Genomic DNA, 26,696 nt, shown 5'->3' with positions numbered 1-26,696 from the left:
GATTTGAGAGAATAAGAGAGACTCAAGATTTTGGCATGAGTGGACAGAAGATTGGGAAAACCGTAGGGGAAGCAGGTTAGGGCAGAAAAATCAAGTTTGGTTTAGACATGTTAATTCGGAGATGCTTGGTGGACTCAGGTGGAGATTTTAGATAGGCAGTTGGATATAGGAATTTAGAATTTAGGGGAAAGGTTGGGCTCGACGAAAGCATTCAGGAGTCCTCTTCTTATAGGTGGTATTTTCTGCCATGGGCCTGGATGAGATCATCAGAGCCTGTGGGTAGAGGAGCAGCATGAGGATGAGGTTCTAGTGCAGTCTACAGTTTATTCTTCTTGACTGGAAGATCCAGGAAAGGACAGTGAGAAGAGTAGTCAGGAAGGGAGAAGAACACAGGAGGTTGCATGTTCTGGAGCCCAAGGGAAGAGAGACTTTCCAGGAGGAAGTAATTGACCGCGTCAGATGCTACAGGCCCAGAAAGTGAGGACCAGATCTTACCAGTCTCTGTCTTCACGGTCGGCCTTTTCCATATTCTTCTGTGCTTCTCAACTGTATATTAGATCACTGACATTGTCATTTGTGGTTGAATTTTAGCAGCATTCTGAATCCACGGTTGTAGTTCACCGAGAGGTTCTTGCAACAGTACTTGGTCGTCTACCATGTACTACATTCCTACAAAATGAATTAGAACGGTCCTTATAAACTGGCCAGACCACTTGTGATTCCAGAAGAGAGTGCCTGTAAGGCTTGTAGTGTAATGCATAGTGCATTCAAACAGTGCCAGTTAGGTGGTGCCAAGACGGATATTAGAACCAAGACCTCTTGGCTTTCAGTTTCTACTTCTACTCCCCTTACTTCAGCAGGCATCTTCATGTATACGAAACCTGTCTTATAGCTTATGAAAATATTTAAGAGAGGTAGATCCATTTGGGAAAAAAAATCACTTCCAAGGTATTGCAGGAGAAATTTTTCAGACAAGATAAGAAATTAGCTTCCCATTGTTGGGGGCACAGATAGGATCTTCTTTCTATCAGAGTTTGTGCGTTTTCGTTGCCTCACTTTCCTATTCCTGATGCTACCGCTGACAGTGAAGAGCAAAGCAGGATGGTGGGCGCGTGTGCAGAGAGGGGGTCTTTGGTGTCGCTTGAATTAGTGAGATAGGCATTTGTTTTAAATCTCACATTTCATTTCTACAATAAACGTGAAGTTTGCAGTCCACTGAAATACATCATGTTTGCTTAGCAGTGAAATTATTTAGCCCTCCCCTGCCCCAAATCCTCAAGCAAACATTCTGATGCTTAAGGAAGACATGCTGTTTTGGTTGCTTTGAACCCCCTTGGTATGCTCGGCGTGTGCTCCTAGGGTATTGCTCATGCTGGTGGTTTTGTAACACTTCTACTCTACAACCTGTTTTTAACTTTGTAAACTAAAAATTTTCTCAAAATCTAGACATAGTTGGATAAAGTAGGTAAAAATCTTCAGAAGCCCTTGTCCAGTGCTAGTAGAGAAAGTCTGTCAGCTGGGCTAGTAGAGAGAGTCTGTCAGCTGGGCTAGTAGAGAAAGTCTGTCAGCTGGGCTAGTAGAGAAAGTCTGTCAGGGTGTCCTGGGAGAGAAGTGGCAAGGTCCTGGCTGTGCGGGTCACAGTCAGGAATAGGACTGCAGTCTCCCTGCCATTCCCTTCCAAGGCTATGGGGCAGGGCCCCGGCTCTGTTTTCAGTTAGACCATCATCAGACCTCTGAGTCCTTCATCTGTGCCATCTCTTCATGGGCCTCTGGTGTCTCCTTTCTGGGAAGGTTCTCTTAGAAAGTTCCTTCTTTAATTACAGCTGAACAAAGCCCCATTTTCCTCTAGCTCTTTGCCCTTTCTTTTTCTTTCTTGGTCATGGTGAATTGCTGTAGCTCAAAACGTTTTCATTCCAGAACCTTCAGCCCAGCGTACTCACCCCTAGTTAGAAGTCCCTTCCTCTGCAGACTCTTCTGCCCTGACTAAATGAGGGTTCAGGCAGTTCCTCCACCCCAGTCTGGGTTCTCTCTGTGTCATGATCATTGCTCATTTCATCTTTGATGGCAGCACACACAGTGTTGAAGAGCGAGTGGCCTTGGAGTCCTGGTGCTGACACTTAAGGAGCTGCGTGACTTAGGGTGAATTACAGGCTTCTCTGGGTCCCAATCCTCTCCCCTTCACAATGGGACTCATACTTGAACTTGTCTAATAGTGTTGTTAGGAAGAAAAAGTAACATGATGTGTGTAATGTGCTCAGACTTGTGCCTCGCACATGGTAAATTGTCTAAAAGTTATTGCCGCTATTCTGCCCCATCAGTACTATTATTACTGCTACCAGGACTGTGTTTTTGCCAGAATACTCTGTTGCCTCCATTATGTTTAAGTGGCCCAAGGTCAGGATCCCTGCCCAGCATCATCTTCATCGTATCCTCAGTGCATACACATGCATTTTTATAGGTACTCGTTGAATGTGCAGTGTGCTCACAGTGTGGGAGCAAAGAGGTGTCTTGGGCAGCTTGAGGGGAGAGAATGGTCCTTAGGTATGTCCTGCCCCTGGAGGAGATGTCTTCTGGGCTGAGCTGTACTGATGGCGGGAAGATAACCAGGATCAAGAATCATGTGATAGAAAACAGAGGACTCTGGGAAGGATGGTTGGAAAAGACAGGACTGCAGAGGTGAGGCCAGCAGAGAAACTGGGAGCTGTCCTGGGCACCGCTCAGTGGGAACAAAATAAGTCACACAAAAATGTCTAGTGACCACATGAAGAGAGTAAAAAGAAAGATGCAAAATGGATTGTAATATATTCTATTTAATGGAAAATGTATCCAAAATTTGCCTTTAACAGATAATATTTAATATCACTTCAGCAAATAATATTTAGTATAAAACATTGACAAGATATTTTACCTTTTTTTTTTTTTTTTGGTCCCAAGTCTGTGAGATCTGGTGTGATTATACATTTGTAGCACATGTCAGTTTGGGCTCATCATGTTCCGAGAGCTCAGCGGCTTCACGATATGGCTGCCACATCGGACAGCGTGGGCCTTAGTAAGACAATTGGAAAGTAATGGATCTTGTCTAGAGACACTGGCACTGTGGGTGGAGAGCGACCAAGGGCTTGAACTATACAGGATGATGGCTACTTTCTTGTGTGCTTACTGTGGGAGTGGTGGCCTTACTGTCAAATAGAATTCAGGAAATGAATATAGGATTCATTTTTGGTTTTGGGGATAGAGGGGCAGGAGATAAGCTGATGAGTTAAGTTTGAATTTTAGGTGGGATATGGGCTTCATGGATGTGGAGCTTAGACCTCAAGGGTTTTATGGTCCTAAGGCCTGGGAGGTAGAACTGGTACTTTGTAAACCTGGCATGGCCCTCTGTGCTGTCCCTCCCTCTCCTTCCCTTATTCTGACTTGGGGGCTCTCTTGGGCTTCAGGGAAAGGTAAATAATCACACCCTTCCCTGCCCACCCCCCTCCCCCCCAGGAGATGGGCTGTGGTCAGAGGAACAAGAGAAGCATCATGCGTCATAATTTTCAAACATGCCTTATCTTTCCATCCGAAGTGAAATGTTTCACAATTTCATGAGCCATTTCAATTTTAAGCTTTACTTTTAAATTATGTGAAATGGAATCAAGTCATTTTTTTCCTTAAAGTTGAAAAAAGTATTAATGATGTAGTTCAGCTATTACTAGAAGATATTGAACTTTTTTATTTTTGGAGTTGAAATTCTGAGAACTCTTCTAGGTTTCTTACTAGGTACTATTTCTGTTTGGCAGAATCTCTCTAGGAGTGTGATGAGTGACCATGATTTGCTCATAGTAGGGAGGCCACTTTGCTGCCTGTGTTGCTCATTGACTCTTAACCCTGCCCATCCATCCATCCATCCATCCATCCATCCATCCCATCAGTCAATCTTTTTATGCATTTACAATGTACCATTGTCTTTGCAAGGTCCCGGAGGTACAGAAATAAGCTGTTCTTTAAAAAACAATCCCAGTTACCACACAATGATGTAACTGCCATAAAGAAAGAGAAATGCGCACTTGTATGGGAGTAGATACGCAACTTAATTATTTGCAGGGCCCAGAATAAAGGTGACGCTTGAGCCAAGTAAAAGGGGTGATGAAGGAGAAATTTATACAGATATAGTACAGAGCACACTGCTTTCAGAGGATAGCAAATGTTGCAACATTGCCTTGGACTAGTCAGTAAAGCGTGCCTTCATTTACATTTGCATTTAGTCATTCAACCAAAGGTTTAAGGCACTGTTGCTGGGCACTGTGGCGGTGCAGCTGCTGTAAAGTGTAAATGCGTGAGGCACATGAGTGCCCTTTCCAAGAGAGCAGAGAGCATGTGAACAGCTGCCGTGCCCAGAACGAGGGTGGAGACGTGACATTCGCATTCACATTTGACGACAGAGAGAGACTTTGATATTCCACCCACAAACACTAAGCCTACAGAGTGTGTCAGTCCCTGCTTTAGGTGCTGGATATATGTACGTATATTATATAAAACAGGGAGCATAACACGCTGCTCTCTGTTGTCCTTCAGGGGCTCATGGTACAGAGGGCTAGAGATTTTCTAATCTGTGGTCAGGCAATGTGATAAATGTTCCTTGGCCTTGTGAAGGCACTTGACATCATCTGCAGAGATCAGGGAAGGCCTGAGGAAGAGGTTATATTGATGTTGAGTTTCAAAGATTGAGTAGGAATTAACTGGGAGGAGAGTGGGAGAGGATGTTCTAGGCATGAGGGATGATTTGTCCACAAGTACTAAAATGGGAAAGAGCAAATCGCCTCTGTGTGACTGCAGTCATTAGGCTTGGCAAGGTGCAGTATGTGCTAGGAGAGGCAGGACACAGCTTGGAAAGGTGGGCCCAGGGCAGGGCCTCAGCAACCAATTTGAGGGTTGCAGGGAATCCTCAGTGCATGTACAAAGCACTGGCAGTTTACATTTTAGGATGGGTACTTTGCTAAGATTCAGAGGTGCATTGTAGAAGACAAGCTTAGTGAAGAAGTCCTCCATTGGATTCCTGGATGAGAGAAGCAGATGGAGGAGTCAGGATTGCTGAGGGGACTTGGGAGGGAGGCAGGTGGTTGAGACCTATAGGGCTTATGGAAGGGAGGAAGAAGCTAGGTTTCTGTCTGGTTGGAGTGACTGGGTCCCAGTGGTGTCAACCAAGGCAGGAAAGTGGGGGTGGTTAGCAGAAGAAGGTGGTTTTGATTTCTAATGTGCTGATTTTCAGATGCCAAGAGGAAGGATTCAGTCTTTATATAGAAATAAGCACCTGGCTAGGTCACGTGGAAATAGAATCTTGAGGACTTAAAGCTTAAGGGGGAATGTAGACTGATTAGGGCAGGGCATGAGGGAAAATGGTCAGTGATAAGACATAACAGGGCAATATTATTGTTTCTTTTTTTTTTTCCTTTTTTGAAAAGTTTAAACACTCTAGAAAAGTCAAAGGGCTAATACAATGAACACCTGCAAATTTTTCACATAGAACTAACAACTGTTGACATTTTGTCACATTTGCTTTAACCCATTTCTTCCTAAAACCTCCTGAAGGAAACAAAGGAGGTAGCTGTGGAGATTTTCTAGTGAGGACCTCTGAGGGCAGATGCAGCTTGGGCAAAGGCACTGAGGTAGTAGGATGATTAGCTTGTGTTTGCTAATAAGCAAGGAATTGATATGGCTGGAGTGGAGAGAGAAAGGGGGACAATTAGAGGAGATTAAGAGCGAGGTGGTAGGAACTCATATTGTTTAAATAGGGCCTTGTAGGCCATGGGAAGGACTTTAGGTACTCCTGGGAATGAGAAGGGAAGGTATTGGAGATCTTTAAGAGATGTTATATGATCTGGTATATATATATATATATATATATATATATATATATATAATGTTTTTGTTCCAAGGATTAACCTCAGGGACACTTAACCGCTGAGCCACATTCCCAGCTCTTTTTTAATATTTTATTTTGAGACAGGGTCTCACTGAGATGCTTAGGGCTTTGCTAAGTTGCTGAGGCTGGCTTTGAACTCAAAATCCTCCTGCCTTAGGTCCCAAATCACTGGAATTATAGGTGTGAGCTACCACACCCAGCTGGTTTATGTTTTCAAAGGATCATTCAGACTTTGTAGCAGACAGACCCTGGTGGAGGCAAGGCTGGAAGCAAGTAGGTCAGCTGGAGGCTGCTGCAGTGGTCCAGGCAGGGTCTCCCATGGCTGGGACTCAGCAGTGAAGAGGCTGTTGGATGGGTATGCTCTGTTGTACCGAAGGTGGAGTTAACATCATTTTAAGTGAAAGGTCAAGGATGTTGCCAGCTATTTTTTTTTTTAAGAGAGAGAGAGAGAATATTTTAATATTTATTTTTTAGTTTTCGGCGGATACAACATCTTTGTTTGTATGTGGTGCTGAGGATCGAACCCAGGCCGCACGCTTGCCAGGCGCTTGAGCCACATCCCCAGCCCAGTTGCCAGCTATTTAACCTCTGCGGGTGGTCGAGTAGAGTGGCAGTTTGTTTCGAGTGCATTAAGATGGAGCTACTGGTCACCTAAACAGATGTATTGAGTAGACAGTTGGATAGGGAAGGCCAGAGTTAAAGGGAAAGGTCTGAGCTGGAGGAAGGGCTTTAGGAATTGCTAATGCGTTGGGGGGTAGGGTAGTATTTAATTCAGAGTTTGGTGCTGAGCAAGGGCAGAAGTGTAGATGTAGATGAGGTCCAAACCACAAAAATGACAGGCGGAGAAGGTCAGCCAGGAGGAATCTTCAGGGTAGGAGAGGGGGTCCTGGATGTCACATGAAGGAGAAAGAAATGTGCAGCTGTGTCAAGTGCTGGTGATAGGTGAGTTGAGACGAGAGGGACCGGGGACCCTTGGGAGTCACCTTGATGAGAGAGCCATTTTTGTGAAATATTAAGCTGGGTTAGAGCAAATTCAAGAGCAAAGTAGGAGAGGAAGTGAAGACGGTAAATATTGTCACTTTTTCAAGGACTCTTTTTTAAAGGGGAGCAGAAAATTGGGGCGAGAGCAAAAGGAAGACATGTCCAGGGATGCTCAGTAAATATTTGGCAAGTCAAGAAGGATATGCAGGTGGAAAGGAACTGGTCAGGCAGGAGGCAAATTCAAAAGAAGATTGGAAGATCAGTTTGGAGGAGATCGCAATTTAAATTTTTCCCCCCAGGCAGACTTCTTTAACAGGACTGCTTTAAAGAGTGTTGCTACAAGGGTGCGGTGTGTTGGGTTTGCCTTGGATTTGTTTCTTGGCTTCCAAGGCTCATGGCACCCTGGTGGTGAGTATCAGTGCTGCTGCAGCAGAGGCTCAGCTATGCAGGGAGGCATTGCTGGGAGGTATTCAGTGCCTGGAGGCTTCCCTGTCACATCTCTGAAGCCAGTATTTTTGTCCCCTGTTCGAGGTCTCACAAGACCTCTTCTGGTTGACACTTTCCTGGTCCACTGGCTCTTGTCCTGAGTCTCCCATGGAGCTCAGGAAGAATGGCTTCTGTGTTTTGTCCTCTTTGCCCTCCCTCCCTCCTCCCCTCCCTTGTTGCCTCTCTGTGGTTTATTTGTTATGGATCTAGGACTTCAGAGGTTCACAGCATGAATGAATTTTGTACACCTAAGCGTTATTATTCTGTGCTTAGTGAGCTGTTTAATAAATATTATTTTAAGACACATTATATCGAGCAGAGACTAAAATCACTTCAAGAAAACCTCAGATGTTAGTTAGGTGTCTGTGAAGTGAGATTGTGTATTATCGAATGTTCTGAAAGTTTTTTAATGTGGAAAGGAAATTGTATTTAAATGTTTCATTTAGATTTCTTATTCTGACATCTCTTATTTAACTTGGCTCTTCTAATCATAGGTTTTCATATCAGTTTTTCCTTCCTTCCTTCCTTCCTTCCTTCCTTCCTTCCTTCCTTCCTTCCTTCCTTCCTTCCTTCCTTTCTTTCTTTCTTTCTTTCTTTCTTCTTTCTTTCTTCTTTCTTTCGCTTTCCCTACTTTATTGGTTATCATTGGAGCAGGGCTGAATGCAGAGAGCCTCTGAGGGTCTCAGAGAAGTGACTTTATAGATAAGCTCATCCAGCTTATTCCAAGAAGCGGAATTTTAGGCATGTTGCGTTGATTGTTTTCTGGCTGTTGTGGTCAACAACCAAATCTCACGTGAAATCTCCCAAGTTCTTCCTTTTAACAACAGCTTATCTAAAAGGAGCTGCCAGCACATGGAGGGACATCCCCGAGGAGCAGTCTGCCGCTGTCTGTCTGGTGCTGATGTGCCTGGGTGGGGTGACTGCAGACCCCAGCAACTGCGAGGCCTTGGTGGCATTAGGGCCATCTGGGCCTCGGCTGCTCTGAGGCTGCCCCCATCTGTGCTGGTTTGGTCTTTCCTAGTTGGAGGTAAATCCATCTGTGTTTCCTGTTTGCCAGCTGTCCCTGGGGATGGTGGTGGTGGTCACAGATACAAAAGCCTGTAAGAATACTTTCCAATAGTTTCTATTTACAGTACTGCATTTTCTGTATTAGAAACTAAAGAGAAGAGGTCTAGGTTCTTGAACTAGAGAATTGGTTAGTGTTGGACTAGGTATTAGATGATTATTACATTGTAGAACTACCAAGCGTATTCTCACAATTTTGCATGGTAAATGTTAAAACTACCATGGGATGGGGAACCCTGGATCCCTTTGCTGATATTCATATGTAAATATTGCTACAATATTCCATCTTAATGTGAATATATACTTTCTTATTCATTTCCCCTGAATTGTACTTTAAATGAGAATATAAGAACCTAAGTGTCTGTATTTTAGACAGAAATGGAGTTATTCTGTTCGTAGTCATCTGAAGGTAATATATTTTCAAAGTAATGGTGAAGTTTTGATGTAAATAAGATAGAAACAGATTACTCAAATACAGATCCTTAGTGTCTCAGTAGCATTTTCAGTATTCACGTATTTTCAAATAGATACAAGTATCTAAAACCCTGAAGAAGGCTGGGGAATGGATGCAGTCCAGCTAAATCACACAGCTGTTTAAACTGAAGCAGCTTAGTTCAGAGGGTACCGCTGTTTTATAACCGTATTTAAAAATCTTGTTCCTCTTTTACTCCCTCAAACTGAGTTCAGAGATATAATGGATCCCATTATAGGTAAAAGGTCTGTGACTCAGCCATCGAGCTACTCAAACTCTTGGCTGTTTTAATTGCCACCATTAAAGCTTTAGTACTTTTATCTCATAAAAATAGATATCATTGATGTAAAATGTATGCCTATTGAAGATACATGTGTACCTCTGCCCTTATAGTTGGCTAATCACCCATTTGAGTCTGAAGTTAGTTAGGTTTTATGCAGATGGGAACATGGCATAGATCGAAAATTTGTTCTGGTTTAGTCATTTAATTAAGAAGAAATTCCAGTAGTAGTAAGGGCAACATCTAGCTAGAATACCTTCCGTGAAGAACCTATTTTTGTTTCGGTTTACATTTTTTTCTACACTTAATTGATGGAACAGTGGTGGATTTTTACCAGTCTTCTCTTGAACCCAAGAGGAGTGTTCTTTGATTGTAATACTATGATCAAGTCAAGGGAAAGACACACATTTCTGTCCCTATTTGACACATCTGTATACATTTATATGTGGTAATTGGAGGTGTATCTCTGCCTATCTTCTGGTGAATAATTGTAGACAAAAACACAAGCCCCGCAAAGGGGGAAATGTCAACATGTGAAGGAAAATCCAAGAACACACAACGTGAAGAGCTGCTTCTTGCTGGGCTTTCCCTTCCACTAGCTAGCATGTCACAGTCCTTCATTATTCACATAATTGTGCACAAGCAAGGTGAGAGGTCTCTTGAAGAGCTAAGAAATGAGTGCATCTCAGTGAAATTCAACTGCCAATCCATTCATGCACACATTTGTTTCTCTTTTGTAAAAATAGGGAATAATATGTTGGGTATTTCATTAGGGGTTATTCGGTTGTGTTGTTGCGGTTGTGGAATTCTATTCAGATAAGAGGGAAAAGTCTTTCTATAAAAGGGACTTGAATCCTAACCATTCTAAAACTAAAACCTACGCACACAAAACATTTCTGAGCTAATATACATAGCCGGGCTTCTCTTCTTGCCCAGCTGTGTAGATTCAATTATAATAATTTTCTCAGTTGCATAACATTGCTGTTTGTTTATTACTGCGTTATTAGTCAGTGAATGAACCTCCCTCTTTTTGACCCCTCAGCAGTGTTTATAAAATACTTAATTGCTTTGGTATCTTCTGTTTTGTGTGTAATTCCAGCTGGAAGGAGTCATGGGGACATAGTCCCCTTTTAAGTGTTAAACCGACTGTTTCTAATGTGCAGTAAACTTTCTTTTAAAATAAATATCAAGAGCCTTTAATATTGCTTATTGCACAGTTTCTTGAATTTTTTTTTTTTTTTAAATCAAAGAGGTTTTTCTTTAAAAATTTTCTCCTTGTGACAGTTTAAGTGGTACCTAACTAACGTCAATCTTGTTTGTGACAGCACTGGGCTCTTCTGTCTGAGTAGGTCCCTTCTGTGTTCAGTTGGTACCTTGCACCCTGCTCTCCTTGCCATGACTCTTCTTTCCCTTTGGAAGAACGTGAGCAGGGAGCTGCAGCAGTGAGGGTCGTGGTCACGAGTGGCTGATCAGGTGGGCTTTGAGCGAGGTTGCCTGGTTTGACTCCTCTCTCCTCTTATCCTTAAATTGTATCACCTCTTCCAGTACCTTGGTTTCCCCATTTGGAAACTGGGGACATCTGACAAGGTTCCTGTGAGTGTGAAACAGAGCTTGGCGCTGAAGTGCTCATGGGCGCCTCAGAAGCAGTGTCTTTACAGCAGTGGGAAACTGCCGTTCCTGTCTGTGGAAGCCCGACTATCTCACTAGGAAGGTGTGTGGGGGGGTACCTAGGTGAAAAGGTCAGAAAGCATTTCAAACAGAATTAAGAGGATTTAAAGTATGTGTTAATTTTAATGTGTGTTTGTGTATGACACCAGAAGCTTTGTGGCTAAAAGCAGTGTCTATTTCCTCTCTCTGTTTCAAGGGATCAGTCTGTGGGCATGTTTGGCTGGGTCTCCTGCTTAGAGTCTCATGAGGCCATAGTTGGGTGTCCTGGGGACTGTGTCCTCAGCCAGAGTCTTCACTGGAGAGAAATCTACTTCCAGATTCATTTGGGTTGTTGACAGAATTTACTTCCTGCACTGTGTGACTGGGGGCTCCAGTTCTGGATGGCTTTCACCCAAGGCCACCCTCAGCTGGTACAGGCTGCCTGCTGTTCCTGTGATTGCTGGCTTCCTCAAAACCTCTAATAGAGCATTCCACTCTCTTTAAGAAAAAGCCTCCCCTGAGTAAGTCCAGTGGGTCCCACCCAGGATAATCGCCCTTTTGAGTAACTCCAAAGCAGTGATCTGGGAACCTTGGTCAGACCCGGGAAATCCTTTCACCTCTTCATATTCTCTTTGCTTGAAGTCACAGTTCTCTTCACACTCCGAGAGATAATGGGGCCATCATAGAATTTTGCCTCCCACAAGATGTGAATACATTTTATAGAATCAAAGTAGTCTATCATTAAGCATTTATTGAATACTAAATTAGCTAGACTTTCAGTCTCTGAATCCTGGAGAACTTGCCTAGAGTGTGTAAATTAACTTTATCACTGAGTTCCTTATAAATTGATTGTTTTCCCTTTCAAAGGTTCCTCTATTTCCAGTTCTGCACACACTCCTGGCATTGTTCAATGTTACAGATGCACCGCTTGTCAGTCTTTGAAGTTTGGCTTTTTAAATCCATAGGAACACATTATTCCTAGTAAGTTGCTTTTAATATTGGCCTTTTAAAAGTAGTAGAAACCTAAATGCAAACTTGGTATAAATTACTTTTACAGAGAAAAATTATATAGTTTCACCCAATTTGCTGTTGAGTATACCAATGTTAGCAAAATACTGTGTTCAGTGTACAGTAAAAACTTCTTGAACTGAGTTAAATTCTTTTTAGTATGTAAGTTTGGCCCTTGCCTTTAGTGTCTTTGAATAGGATCTGTTCAGGCAAAGCATTCTAGCCAGCATACAAGCACTTTACCGAGCTTGGTCCTGGGTATGCTGGGTAGCAGCGTCAGGTATGCATGTCCACTGCCAAATTCACTGCCAACCTGAAGCAAACGAGACAAATCGTGTGAAGTGGGAGTCGTTTCTGTAGATTCTCATTCATCAGTAGTTATGGAGGTGAGCCCACTAAGGGAGGGACACTCTGCAAGGTAGCAAAGAAAGAATACAGAAGGGAGAGATCATAAAGTTCAGTGTGCTCAGCACTGGGAGCCGATCATCTTTGCCATTTTTACTTGTAGCAAGAAATGTCCAATAAAAGATAACACTTGATTTAATACCCTAAGGAGTTGAGAAATTCAGAGTAAGCGGGTGAAAGTGTGACTGTTTCAGATTCCCCTAATAGATTCATATTTTGGTTGGCATATAATACACTAGAGGCATCATCATACCCATGTTGCTGACCCTGCTTTTTCTCAAGGTGTCACACTTGTAGGAAAACAGGTGGGAACACCTACTGTGAACAGGGGCCACTCTTGTCTTGTGGAATGGGAGACCAAGAAATTATTCACCATTCCTGCCATAAGCTTTGGATTATGTTGTGTTTGTGGAGTATTTTTTTTTTTTTAACCTCCCTGCCTATGGATATAGTGACAGTTTCTGTTGATCCCTCTGCGTTTCTCTTCATTCTATCTAAACAATCTCAGATGCAGGAGATGTTCAAAATCAGGAGCAAACTTATTACTTGCATACCCTTTTTGGAAAACCGGCAAATGTAAAAACAGCACTCAAGTCTCATAGAAACAATTAAGCTAATTTTTCCAAGCACTTGCAAAGTGATGGAGACATATCAAAAGCATGTTCAATTTAACATTAGTTCACCATTGTGCCCTAGGGGTGCATGTGTAGATAGACAGGCTGTTTCAACCCTATGATCCCTAAATGCAAACCTACCACTTCATCTGGTGCTTATCCTAAGAAGTAACAATTGATTTCTTAAGAGACTGAAGAAAACAATTGGCTTAATGTCCTTGAAATACAATAGATTAAATAAAAAAGGTCATAAGCAGTTCTTTATAGGTGGTTTGTGGACAGTTTTTAGGGCAGGGAGAGGGCTTATCTATTTGTTTCTTAAAGACATGGAACAGTCAGTCCTTGGGACAACAAGGTAGGTCTCAGTATTGATTGAACTGAATTACAGTTCTATCAAACGGAGATTTTGAGAATCATACTAGATATGTTTGTCACCTGTGGAGCACAATGAGAATATCAGTTCTTGTCTACATTTTTAATCTTTGGGTGAAAAGCTAGGGATACTCTCCTCTGACCCTTTGAAGTTAAAAGTTCCTAATTTGTATTAAATTAAAAGCCATTGTAATCTGTAAACAGGAGTTCTGGTTTTTGAATGAAAAGCCTTTTGGGTTTTGAAGAAGGATAGCAAGCTATCACCTGGGCTTATGCTATGGCCACAATCAGACTTGGAAACCACTACAGCCACCCCTGCTGCTGTGGATCTCCACCGCGGGGTGCCCAGTCACATTTCAGAACTTCTCAGGGAAGGGTGGGTAAAGTGCCTGACCTTGTAGCTGCATCTCCTATATCAGAATTCTGGTTTAGTCATTTTCTGCCAGTGTAATTTTGGGTAGATTTATCTGAAAGTTTCAGTTTCCTCCTCTGTCAGGCAGTGCTACTATCGCTTCAGAGGGCTCTTCAAAGCACTGAAGAGAAGAGGTGTGTATCAGACATTTACTAGAGCTCATGGCATGGCGAGTTAACTGTGCAACAAATGGTTAAAAGAACATATCAGTGCAGTGCCCTGAGAGGGCTCCAGGACTTGGTGGGGTCTCTCGCCTCACACAAGGGTAGGTTACAGCACTCTCTTTCCATTGCCTGAGGAGGGCCTGGCTGGAGGTGGCCTCTTTGGCATAGTAGAATGGCTCAGGGGCCCATGGGCTGCCCCTTCCCTTCCAGGGCTACAGGGAGGCACCCAGTCCTGTGTGTAATACCTCATCACAATCATGCAGGTGGAGAAGATGCAGGTCAGGGGAGGTGACCACAGGGGTGGCAGCAGGTACAGAATGAAGAACTGTGTACAAACAGCATGTGTTCCTCCCCTGGAAGGAATGTGCCTGTCCAGGTGGAATTTGTCAGGCCTTTAGTTAAAGGCGTTAGCATTGGTGGACTTTCACTGCTGTATTATTCCCTTCAAACTGACTGGAGAAATACCACCGTGTAGTGTTTTACACGTCGAAAATGCTGTTTGACAGTTCCTATGGTATGGCTGCACTCCAAAATATGAAGAAAATGCTCAGTATTCTGTATCTGATGTGAAACTATTCAACGTTAAATTTGTTATGACTGCTTGTTTCATTATTTTCATTATTTTAGCTCTACTAATTCAAAATGTGTTTATAATCTAGATGCCATAAAAATGGCTCATGTTGATTTGTAGCTGTTTAAGATGTTGTTTGAACCAGGCACAGTGGCACACACCTATAATCCCAGAGCCTCTGGAGGCTGAGGCAGGAGGATCAAGAGTTCAAAGCCAGCCTCAGCAATGATGAGGGGCTAAGCAACTCAGTGAGACCCTGTCTATAAATAAATTACAAAATAGGACGGGAGATGTGGCTCAGTGGTCGAGAGCCTCTGAGTTCAATCCCAGCTACCAAAAAAAAAAAAAAAAAAAAAAAAAGTAGTTTGAAGGGTGAATCTGTGTTAAGCATAACTTAAAAATATAAGCAGAAAACCAAAGGTTTAGAAATGCCTTCAGATGATTTTTTTAAGTTAGATATTTTAGCAGTAACTTTCAAAAAAATTTCAATTCTGAAATTTAATGAATCTGAAAAGCACTCATATATTTTAGAACTCATTTAACTTGTTAATTCTCTTGACTGTGTATTAAAACAAATTGTGCAAGCCATTCTTATGATTACGCTAATATCCTATTCTATTCCTACCAGTGACTTAAATGGAGCATAAGAGAAACTGCCAATTCAGTGAGCTGCTTCAGTGCATTATATGTGAAATCATATTTGTTGGTGGAGTTGTGTGCTGTCTTTAAAAACCTTTGATAATCCCTGCTTTGAGACAGACATATACATACATACAATACATTTATTCCTGTCCCAGAGAAGGTAATGGCTTTGTCTTGCTTTAGGCTATAATAGTATTATCAGAAGTATATTTTGAAGAACATCTTTACTCAAGATATTGGAAAAACGGGATGGCATTGTTAAATACCTTTAGGACATGCTGTGTACCTTGGGATGAATATGATTTATCCAAAATTCTTGGGACCAGAAGTGTTTAGGATCTGGTTTATTATTATTTTTTGGGAAGGGATTTTGAATATTTGCATATACTGTCTTGGAGATGGGACCCACGTCTACACACAAAATTCATTTATGTTTTGTATGAATTTTAATATTATTTACATAGTATATGGCCTTTAATTTTTACATAATATCTTAAATAATTTTTTTTTCATGAAACAGTTTCAGGGTGTCAAATTTTCTACTTTTGATGTCCTGTCAATGCTCAGAAAGTTTCTAATTTTGGAGCATTTCAGATTTTGGATTTTTGTATTAGGAATGCTCAACCTGTGTCTTCAGTCCCCCTGCTTCCAGCCCTGAATCTTTCCTTTCACGTGACACCTTTGAATATCCTAAAGTTAAAACATATCCAGTAGTTCTTGACTTCTCTAACTAGTCATATGACCAACAAGCCTGATGTTGTTCATTTGTGTTTTGGTGTTTGTAAATGTATCCATTTTTTTTTTTAAAAAAAATACCTGTACTTTGTTTATTTAGTTTTTTTATGTGGTGCCGGGGATCGAACCCAGTGCCTCACACATGCTAGGCAAGTGCTCTATCACTGAGCCAGAACCCCAGCCCAAATGTTTCCATTTAACAAACATTTTTTTCTGGAAATTGATAAGGAGATGAGTAAAACTAGATGGCATTAAAAAATAAGCAAACAAAAAACCTTGAGCTTGAGGCCAACTTTTTTCATATTAAGTATAACCAAGAAGAAAATATTCTAGTCCCTGGTTGAATATTAAGGATATTTTTGAATGTATTATTCTATATCAGAGGTCTAAAGTCAAAAATTGTTTTAGTTGACAATTCAAATAAATGTCTGCTCATCTTGATTTACTCTCCCACAAAACATGTCTTAAAACCTTGCTTTATAATGTGTTTTATACCTCTGACCACTGAGTGTGAGGCATGATTTGATGTTCAGGCTGCTTCCATTGAGATGCACACTCTTGGTCAACACCTGACTACCTACTGTCCCAGCCAGGGCTGACTTCCTTCAGGAAGCCTCATTGGTCTCAGTCTGGTTAGGTGCTCTGTATTCCAACCCTTACCCCCACAGAAGGTGCTGTGGCTGCCTTGTTCCCTGTTGCATCCTCAAATATCTGTTGAATGAATAAACAAATTGGGCACCAGATATTTAGTGCATCTTATTTTTGTCAAAGTCCTTGTTACATCTCAGTAGCATATACTGGACCTTTGCTAAATTACTCTTTGAATTGTCTCACACTCCTGGCTGGAGATTGAGTTTTAGTTTTCATATCAGAATTCCTTTCTAAAGAGTATAGAGAGATCAAGAGCATGGAAATGCTGGACAAAGTTAAGAATGTCAACAACTAAAATGTGTCTCCAAAGCCATTTAAAAAACACCAACTAGAACATTTTGGTCTTAGATAACAAATTTAATATTTGTATTTTTATAAACCATTTAAACTACAGCTTGGCATGTTTAAAGCTTGAATTTCTTTTTACTAGGATCTTCAGTGACTTGCCATTTTTTTACTAGGATCGAATTTTCTCCGAGAGCTCATATGCATCCTTTTTTATGACTTCTCTTTAGCTTAATTTGCAGGAATGCATACCTCTTCTGAAGTATCACATCACTCTGGTCCAGTTGGTAGTATCTTCATTTTTAGAAATAATAATAATTACTATTATTATTATTGGTCCTGGAGATTGAACTGAGGGACACTCAACCACTAAGCCATACCCCCAGCCCTATTTTGTATTTTATTTAGAGACAGGGTCTCACTGAGTTGCTTAGTGCCTCACTGTTGCTGATGCTGGCTTTGAACTTGTGATCCTCCTGCCTCAGCCTCCCGAGCTGGTGGGATTATAGGCGTGCACCACCATACTAGGCGTAAACCATTATTTTGATGTTAGGATTGTTTGTGTGTAAATAAATTCATGCAAATAAGTACATGTTTTTCTGCAAATAAAATATTTATCCACAGATACTCTAGATTACTAAATATTCTGGATTTACAAAAATTATACATGTTGGAAGCATTGCATACTGTTAAGATTGCATGGCTCACCTCAACGTTAGTAACAGGTTGAGGCTTCAGGAGTATAATAATTAAGGGAAAATATGATTAAAAAAAAAAAACTCTCTTGAGTTTTTTGTTTGTTTGTGGTGCTGGGGATTGAACCCAGGGCCTTGTGTATTCGAGGCAAGCACTCTATCAGCTGAGCTATATCCCTAGACCAATAACATAGCTTTTCAGGCAGAAAATGTGGAAGAAAATCACACTTGAGATTAAAAGTTTCTCCTTCCACCCTCTCCTCCCCCCAGTAATGCTTCTAAGCATTTTGGGTCAGGTGTGCCTAAAACCAACAGAGGGATTACCCTCATTTCCCCTACCTCAGGTCTCCTTTGGTTTAATTTGCAACCTGTTCATTTTGCTGTTTTATAGAAGATCACTTTCCTGTGTGTTTTCTAATTTATGTGCTAAGAACAGTGGAGTTAAAGTAAAAACAATAATCCTTAGCTTATGGTAATCTTTTCAACAAAACACACACATCCAGAGTCACTTTTATTTGTTGTCTAAATACCAGTCATGCTGTTTAAATTCCAAAAGTTTATGGCACAATTATTATATATTCCATAATGTTTCAAAGGTTTGTGGAATTATAATTGAAAATATGTCATGCAGAAAGTCCTACAGTGTGTATTTAAAAATACCTTTGGTATCTGACCAAATGTATCCACATTTGGTCTCATAAATGCAAGGTTTTCGGAATGCCGTATATGGTAATATCAGATGTTAATGGCATTGATTACCTGTCAGGCAGTGGGAATTGATGGGAAAATGTCCGCTGTAAAATTAAATAGCATTAGTGAAGACGGCACCATGCATCTGGTGGGGGTGGTAGGGGACGTTGGGCCTGGGAGACTTTGTCAGGGTATTACTGGGAGCTCCAGGTTTTTTTTCCCCACATGATTAAGGCAGGCCATCTGTTCTTTGTTAAATGTTTACAAAAACAGCTTTTCTCTAAAAGATTTAAGGAGATGTAGGTCTGGTAAACACTATAATATTTCTGAGCACCTTTTTCACCCTATTTCAGATAGTACCAAAACATCATTCTGCTGCATATCAAACATGATTAATACTTTTTTTGTATTTAATCTTTACTTTTTTCCTCCTTATGGAAGATTAAATTCTTTTTTTTTTTTTACTGAGTTACTAATTTATGGCATCATTTATTTTTTAAAGAGGCATCTAAAATGATTTGTATGTAAAAGTGTATAGATAAATTTTCAGTCTTTCTGTGTTGTGTGTTATGTGTTTTTTCTAATTTGTAAATGTATGCTGGGGAATCTCTCATTAGAAGTTGGTGTTCTGTTATTGGAGTTGATGCCATGCAGATTGAAGAAGGTCACACATACCTGGTATAAATCTATCATTCTAAATTTTAATCATTGTTAAGATGATTAAAATTCTAAGAACAACTTTTTCTTCCATGACCTGAAAAATAGCTTCCCCTAAATAAGTTTGATTTCTATGTCTCTTGCAAAGAAGATATAGCTTTTTCTTTTTTAATATTAGGAAATAATATGTAATGATTAACTGGACTTAAGCTATTTAAATATAATAAAACAGTTAAATTACCTAATGGTCATGGATAGTGATTCAGTTGAAACTTCAGAGTGTTTCTGAGGGAAAAGTAAGGGACAGAGGGCTACTCCTGTGTGGTTCAGGTGTGTTACCCTTGTACAGAAGCTGCTCATATAGATTTACATAATGTACTTTCTCAAACTTCAACCTTGATTCTGTCCCTTCTGTTATGTTCTCAGCCTTTGTCAGGATCCTTCCTTCTCAATCATGGCCAAGAAAGGGCAGTATGTGTTTTAAGAGTTTTTAATACCATAAGCATTAGGAACAGACTTTGGAAGTCATCTCGTCCAAAGCCTTTGCTTCATAGATGAAGAAACTCAACTCCCAGATAGATAAAGTGATTTCCCCAGATAATACAGTTCATGGTGGGGACCAGTCTAGAATTTTACTTCCTCAACTCAAAGTTCTGGGCTCTTTCTCTTCTGCCAGTGTAGCTGGAGAATTGAAGAAAGGTATGTTGAGCGACCAAGGAGGGTTTTGGGGAGAATGTTGTAACTACTTGGTACGTAGGCAATGGTTTGATTTTTAGAGGGATTTCTGAGTCACTACTGTAGACATTGAGTGAAACCCGTGGAGCCTTCTCAGAAAGCTGCCTGTGATAAGATTTCAGGAAGAGATGGAAAGAGTTGGAAGAGCACTGAACTTAGCTGACATTTGAGTCTACACTTCCTATGTCCCTCATGTAGCCCCGGGGGTGGCTCCTTAGCCTCCTTGAACCCTTCCTTCCTGAAAGATGGGGATAAATTCTCATGTTTTTGTTGTTAACAGTCAAGTGAACTGACACACAGCATCTCAATTCTCATTGTCAGATAGATGTTTAATAAATATTGGGATCTGATTTTTATTGCCTGTATTTTCATGTTTGAGTCTAACATTCTCTTTGGACTATGGCAAGCCTTGGTGTACGTTGCACACTGCGTTAGTAGCCAGTCTCTGTGGAGTGGCCTGGGGCTCTCCTGTCTGGCCTGCTTTTGTAGGTTGTGTGGTGTCAGTTTCCATGTCAGTCTCAGTTCTGTCACTTACCATCTGTAATTCCTTGGACAAGTTACTTTATCTTAGAGTGTTACTGTCCTCATCTATAAAATTAGAAGGATCATCATATTTCTCTCTTAGGGCTGGTGCGGGAATTCAGTGGTATCATGGGTGCGAAGCACATGCTTGGCATGTAGTCAGATTGCTTATCTTACATTTCCTGTATGCCTGGAGAAGCACACGAGGAAGCCAAAAATATGAGTAACAACTGTAGATTTAACTTGTTGAGATGTAGATTTACTAGATGTCATCAGTCACTAGATAAATAATAACTTACCTCTGGTTCAGGTCATAAGCTGTGAAGGCTGTTTTATACAGGAGTCATTTGCTCTGATCTCAGCTGACCACTCAGCATCCCATCCCAACTATTGGCCTTTTCTGCTGTTCTAAAGACAGTCTCTGGGTATGTTCCTGGTGAATGCCAGGAATCTTCTGCAAGGCATATCAAAATAACTATTGAGTTCTCTCTTCCTCAGTGAAATTTCAAAATGCAAAGCTTTAAGAAATTAAGAGAAATATTGTTCACAGTCCATATCAGTATGAGAAATTTAGAACAAAATTATAAAGGTTTAGATATGGGCTTTAATTTGACATTTCTATGTCATTTAAATCAGAAATGACTTGCACTCTATAAGGTTTATGTGTTGTGTTTACACTCTGATTTTATACTTCATGATATCAGAATCTTTCAATGTTCACTATACTTGATCTCCTTAAAAATGGCTAAATTATATAGGTTTAATTTGAGTTCCCGTTCTCATAAAGAAAAAAGAACTCTGCTTAAACTTACTTTTGTGGTTTAGCTTTTGTTACTCTTTTGTAACACACCATTTCTCACACAAGTCTGTTTAAAAGAATAGTTAAGTGACAGTTTTTCTCTTCTTGTACTGAATTTTTCTTTTTATTATTAAATTGAAATTGTTTTACTTTCTTATTTAGGAGTATTCCTCTTGAGGAAGCATTTCTTTGTTTGATGAAAGAAAATTATAGATTCTTCTTCTGTAGAGTTGATCAAATGGGCATTACCTTGAGTATAGTTTCAGAAACATCAGCCACTTAATTTCAGTTCCTTTCCTCATTATGAAGAATGATAAACTAATTTCAATTCCCATTTGTGTCTCTCAGCATTCTCCATCGGAGCCCTTTCTAGAGAAACCAGTGCCGGATATGACTCAGGTTAGTGGGCCGAATGCTCAGCTAGTGAAGAGCGATGATTACCTGCCGTCCATAGAGCAGCAGCCACAGCAGAAGAAGAAGAAAAAGAAAAACAACCACATTGCTGCAGAGGATCCCAGTAAAAGTTTTGGTAAAGATGACTTCTCTGGTGGGGTTGATAACCAAGAACTAAGTAGGAACTCACTGGATGGGTCCCAAGAAGAAAAAAAGAAAAAGAAAAGGCCGAAGGCAAAAAAAGACCTGAAGGAACCGAAAGAACCCAAGGAGAAGAAAGAGCCCAAGGAACCCAAGACCCCGAAAGCCCCCAAGATTCCCAAAGAGCCAAAGGAAAAGAAAGCAAAAACTGCCACGCCAAAACCCAAATCCAGCAAAAAGTCAAGGTAGGCTGTGGGAAGAAACCACCCGCACAGATGGTCCAGAAAGGAGCAGCCGGCGGTGGTGGTGAATGAGTTGGGAGAAGGGGTGGGAGGGGCACATGCGTGTGTTCATCATTTTTGAGTGTCTTTCACTAACATTCAAATTAAAAAGAAAAGGTTTTTCATATATTCTGAGATTTAGGACTCAGTTCTTATGAACTGTTAATTTAGAGATCTTACTGGATAAATATTTAAAAATCAGCTTTTTCTATTTTTGGTGAGTTTGTCATTGAATGCACAGAAACCAAGTTAACAGCACAATCATTTGTAAGCATAGAGCAGCAATCTCATCTTCAGTGGCTATGTAGAACTGGATAGGAAGGATTACAGGAGAAGGCAAGGTCACTATGTCACTAAGCATTTCAACCCTGTTTCCCAGAATTTGAAACAGGAGAATTAATTTTCTTCACTTGGCGGAGTAAGCCTTACAGTGGCAGGTTGAAGTTGGAGTGGGCAGTGTGGGAGAAATCAAGTATCACTCATCCATGATATATGTATTCAAGAGTAGCATGAATTTTGGGTTTTGGAAAAGAACCTTCTTCAATCTGTGCTCCCCACCAACACTCTGACCCCCCAGAAGGCATATTTATTCAGTAAGAAAAGCTGAGAGGAGAAGACATTGAAGACTAATTTTTTTCATTTGTACTGAACATTTCTAACAACTGTTCTGAACCAGTTCCAAACATCTGAATCTATTTTTCAGAATATGGCTTATGTTAGAAAATATAGTTTCCAGATGGAAGTATGGTCAGACTTGGTTAATCTGAGCCTATTTGCAAGCTTCATTAGAAAACATGTTTCTCCCTCTGCCTGCATGTGCATGTACAAACACATGCAAGCACATATGCATGTGCACACATGCTTAACTCACCAGTTGCCTTGAGCTTTTTCAGATTGCTGGCCCATAAACCCTTTCACTTAAGGGCTGTGCTGTGTAGGTACACAGATACCAGTAGAGGAAATTAAGTTTGTAATGAGAAAGATTTTTTTTTTTTTTTTTTTTTTTTTTTTTTTTTTAGATGGAAAGCAAAAGAATGAACCTGGCTTTTCAGTTTTCTGTTGAAAATATCTAAACAACTCAAATACATTATACTGTGGGATGTCAAAAGTTTAAATCATAGTCCTTTAAAATTTTTGGTATTAATACCTTTCATTGTACCCACATAACTCAGTTATATTCAAGAACTCAAACTTGCCAATAATGAAATATTTGCACTTACTTTTGAGTTTTATTTGATGCTTCGACATCTGGTCTCTTAATTGAAAAGCATTACTTTTTTTCTTCTGATGAACATTCTTAAAAAAAAAAAAATTCTTCTAAACTCAGAACTCACTGCAAAATCTGTTGTCATTTGTTTGAGAAATATTTCATTCATGAATTGCCTAGTATTTTCAAGTACTATTTCAAGTGTTAGGGATATAATGGTGATCAAGGAAGACACAGTTGGAATTTCATTCTGACTTTATTAGATGATTTAAAAAATATGTAATTGCCTAAATCTAAGTACTATGCTTTTGATAGGAAGAAGCATGTGCTTGTTTCTCCCAAGGGGAAAAGAAATCAAAGCAAAAATCTTAAAAAAGAACTTATTCTTTTTTCTTACCAAAAAAAAAAAAAAAAAAAAGGAGTCTCTGTTCTAAGCTTTCTGAAGTTCATAAAATACATAACCAATATTAATTTTAGCATCAGGATATATCTGGCTTCAGTTCTCACTTCAGTTTTTAAAATTTCTGCACCTAATGGTAAACATTGATAAAAGAAAAGTGACAATATTGGAGAAATTGTCAAATATTTCCAAGTATATTTATATCCTTTCAAACTCTTCTGAGTCTATGTCAGATTAGTCTCATCTTTTAAAACTTTAGCAAACTCCTGTACAGAGCCAGGGGGCAGAATATTAAAAGATTGTATTTAACAATGAAACTGGTTAAGTTTCCCTAACACCTGTAAGCAACTGTTTGAAATGGGGGCATCAAATGTCACCAGTCCTGGCCATGCCATGCCTCCGTGGTACAGAGAGAGACCCTCTGTTTACCCCCACAGAGAAGCATTCGGGCCGGGCCTCCTGGGTGGGCCATCAGCTGTCACCCTGAAGCTTGGATCAGTCTGTGCAGGGCTTGGCACTACAGGACCTGAGTCAGGAGTATGTGCTAGAGCCATACACGTTTGGTAGGAAGAAGAGGATATGTTCTTTCCGAGGAAGAAAGTCTAGCTTTTTTCTTTCCCCCTGTTGCTTTTGACTAATTGTTGCAGTCAGTGTGTGCTATAGGCGACAGTTGTTTTTACCCCAAGTGGTAGGAAAATAGTTGAATGAGTCTGGAGATGTACAAGTGAAGGAGGGAGCTGATGTAATATGTTTCCGGAGACTAGAGAGGCCACACTGGGGGGACACCGGGGGTGTGGTGTCTCCACCATTGGCCCAGGGTAAACTCAGCACTTAGCTGCTGCTTGCTGGTTTACAACAAAGTCCTGCGAGGATGCTCCTGAGAGGCTTTCCTGTTGTTGATGGACTTTTAGGTTTGGCTGTTCAAACACATGGTAATTGGGTTGAGGTTTTAAGTAAATTAACAAACCAAAGCATTACTTTGTTGAACCACATTGTTTTTATTGGTCAGGTGAATCGAGGATGTTGAGTTGTGGTCTCCTTGTTTGGTTACATCTACGAGGAAACAGCATCCCCTGAATCAAGGGTGACTAGAATGCATACAACTACATGTAAATTCTGAATAGCATAGCAGAATAATTATGTAAATTGAATATGCAGTGATGAAGGTAATAGGGGGTTTGGGTTATGTTAGTGCTGGGGTTGAATTGCCATAGCAGTTTGCTTTTAAGCACTGGAATACAACAGAGGCAATTTTGTTTTGCAAAATGTTATGTGATACCAGTTATTTCCATCCTTGAATAAGTTAACTTGATGAATTTGTTTATACAGAAAATAATTTTCCTACAGAGGCCTGAAACAGAGGGAATAAACAGAAGTGAAATGAAAAATTTGGCTTAGTACGACTCACATCTCTCCTGGTAGCCCTGTGTGCCACATCATTGCTGTGGTTTCACAAACAAACACGCTGTGCTCTGCTGTCCTTTGAGTGGGCCGGGAAGAAGTAAGCTGCTGGTGGTCTGGTCCCCTCTGCATTGTGTCACTGGCAGGAAGAGAAGTTGGTCTGCGTCATCTGCATACCTCTGGTAGCAGAGGACTGGAGAGGGGGCTGTTGTCAGTGAGCGGACTTTCCTTGTGTCTTGGCAGCAGCCACCTCACTCCCTGGTATCCTGCCCTGTTCTGTAAAGTGGCAGAAGCTTGAATTTATGGCCATTCCCAGAGAACTGGACCTTTTGACAACCAAAAAATAATTATGTGTCTTTCCTATACAGGAGAATCTAAAAGAACCTTTCCAGAAGCTGTTAGGTAGAATGGTACCGAAGCAGTAACAATAACAAAAAAATCATATTGCATCTCAGGAAAAAGACATTGAAAACCTTGATGAGGAGAAAAAATGGGCCACACTCCTCTTTTCTAGTAGAACTGTATCTTTTTTTCCCTTTTCTCTTCTTAATTTAAATATATTTTTGTTTTCTGTCCGTATTTTCAGTGCTCTTCCCAGGTGTCCTTATAGCTTTCAAATATTGGCTGTTACTATTCAAAATAAAATCTAAGGCCTTTGTGGGCTGGAGGGATGCCATTTTGTGTATGGAAGAATTCATGGAGCTGAAATATGAGGATTGGCATTCTTCGTTTCAATGTGTTTTCTGTTGTGCATGCATGGGCTCTGAAATGAGAGGGAATTTAGAGGAAGTGCTTCCTTTGAATGACTCTTGAAGGATTTAGTGGTCCATTTAGCTATATAAAGATTCTTTGAATGTACAGAAAGAAGGGAACTTGGCCACAGATTGTGACTTGACTACTGAAGCCTAAGTTAAATGAAGCAATGTAGGATTGCTACTAATGCAGTTTCTAGGAACACATTTTGTTCCAGGCTCCATTCTTCACCCTCAAGGTTAAATTTAGTAGAAAACCAGTATGTTATTTTTCAATTAAGTGAAGACATTTTTTTTTTAAGCTGGAAAGTAAATGCATCAGTCTTATTTTTAAAAATCACACAAATGCCAAAAACATATAGGTGTGCTTTTTGTAAGCCACGCTGTAATTACCATCATAGTTATATTTATGTAGCAGCTTTCTTCTGAGGAACTTACTTTAAGATATTCTTTTCAAATTATGATCTAAGAGAGTATAGCGGTGTTTACCAAGAAATATTTATACACAATCAACAAGCCCAACAGTGGTATGTTTTGTTAAACTAATATATAGTTTATAGTATGGCCTTGTATCTGTAAAATTTCTCAATTAATATTAGAAATAAAAGCAAATCATGGAAGCCAAGTTACTTATCAGGTACATAGGTAATGCAATAAATTAAAACCATAGCTTTTCTTTTTTACCTTTCTTCTTGTTCTTTCTTTTACTCACGTGCAGTGATTTAGTCTTAACCCAAGATGTTGGACAGTTGAGCAGATATTGAATGTTTTGGCCACTGTACCTGTGGGAGAAGATATATATATATATATATATATATATATATATATATATATATATATATATATAGATATAGATATAGATATAGATATAGATATATATATATTTTGCAGCACAATTTTTTATTTCTCTGGTTGTACACGATGTGGCATTGCACCATATGTGCAGTCATACATGTACCTAGTTAAGATGAATATTTTTAAAGTGTGTGATCCTATGAACTTTTGAGCTCTTTCAGTATTGGCAAGGTACAAAGAAGAAAAGGTGCCCATGAGCATCATGTGGCTCTATCCATCAGCTTGTTCTGCTCAGTCTCTGGCTCATTAAATCTAAATTCCAAATTAGGGATGGGACCATGTATAACTAGTCCTGCTGTCTCCAAGCTTCTCTTTTTTATTTGACAAAGGGATGGCAAAAGGACAGAAAGATCATTTAAATCCCCAGTTCTCCTTTCCTTTGGGATAACCCCCTAAGGTCTTTCCATTGTCCTATCCATTGCCCTAACCCATGTGTCCCCCTTCTTGTCTCTGATACATCTTATATCAGCAAAATG

General features: G+C 40.2%; 1 protein-coding gene across 4 annotated transcripts in view; it reads left to right on the top strand.

Moving 5' to 3' along the window:
- The window catches only part of CHD7 (chromodomain helicase DNA binding protein 7), a 185,081-nt gene that overhangs the window by 81,302 nt on the left and 77,083 nt on the right, over positions 1–26,696 (top strand). For all 4 annotated transcript variants that reach the window (XM_081266458.1, XM_081266459.1, XM_081266456.1 and 1 more), the window contains exon 3: positions 21,139–21,569. In XM_081266458.1, the coding sequence (XP_081122584.1) occupies positions 21,139–21,569 (431 nt within the window). The remainder of the gene's footprint in view (positions 1–21,138; positions 21,570–26,696) is intronic.

Source organism: Spermophilus citellus, assembly GCF_964194105.1.
Source record: "Spermophilus citellus genome assembly, chromosome: 14".
NCBI lineage: Eukaryota > Metazoa > Chordata > Mammalia > Rodentia > Sciuridae > Spermophilus > Spermophilus citellus.
Note: the sequence above shows the minus strand (reverse complement) of the source record. Positions and strands in the feature narration are given on the sequence as shown.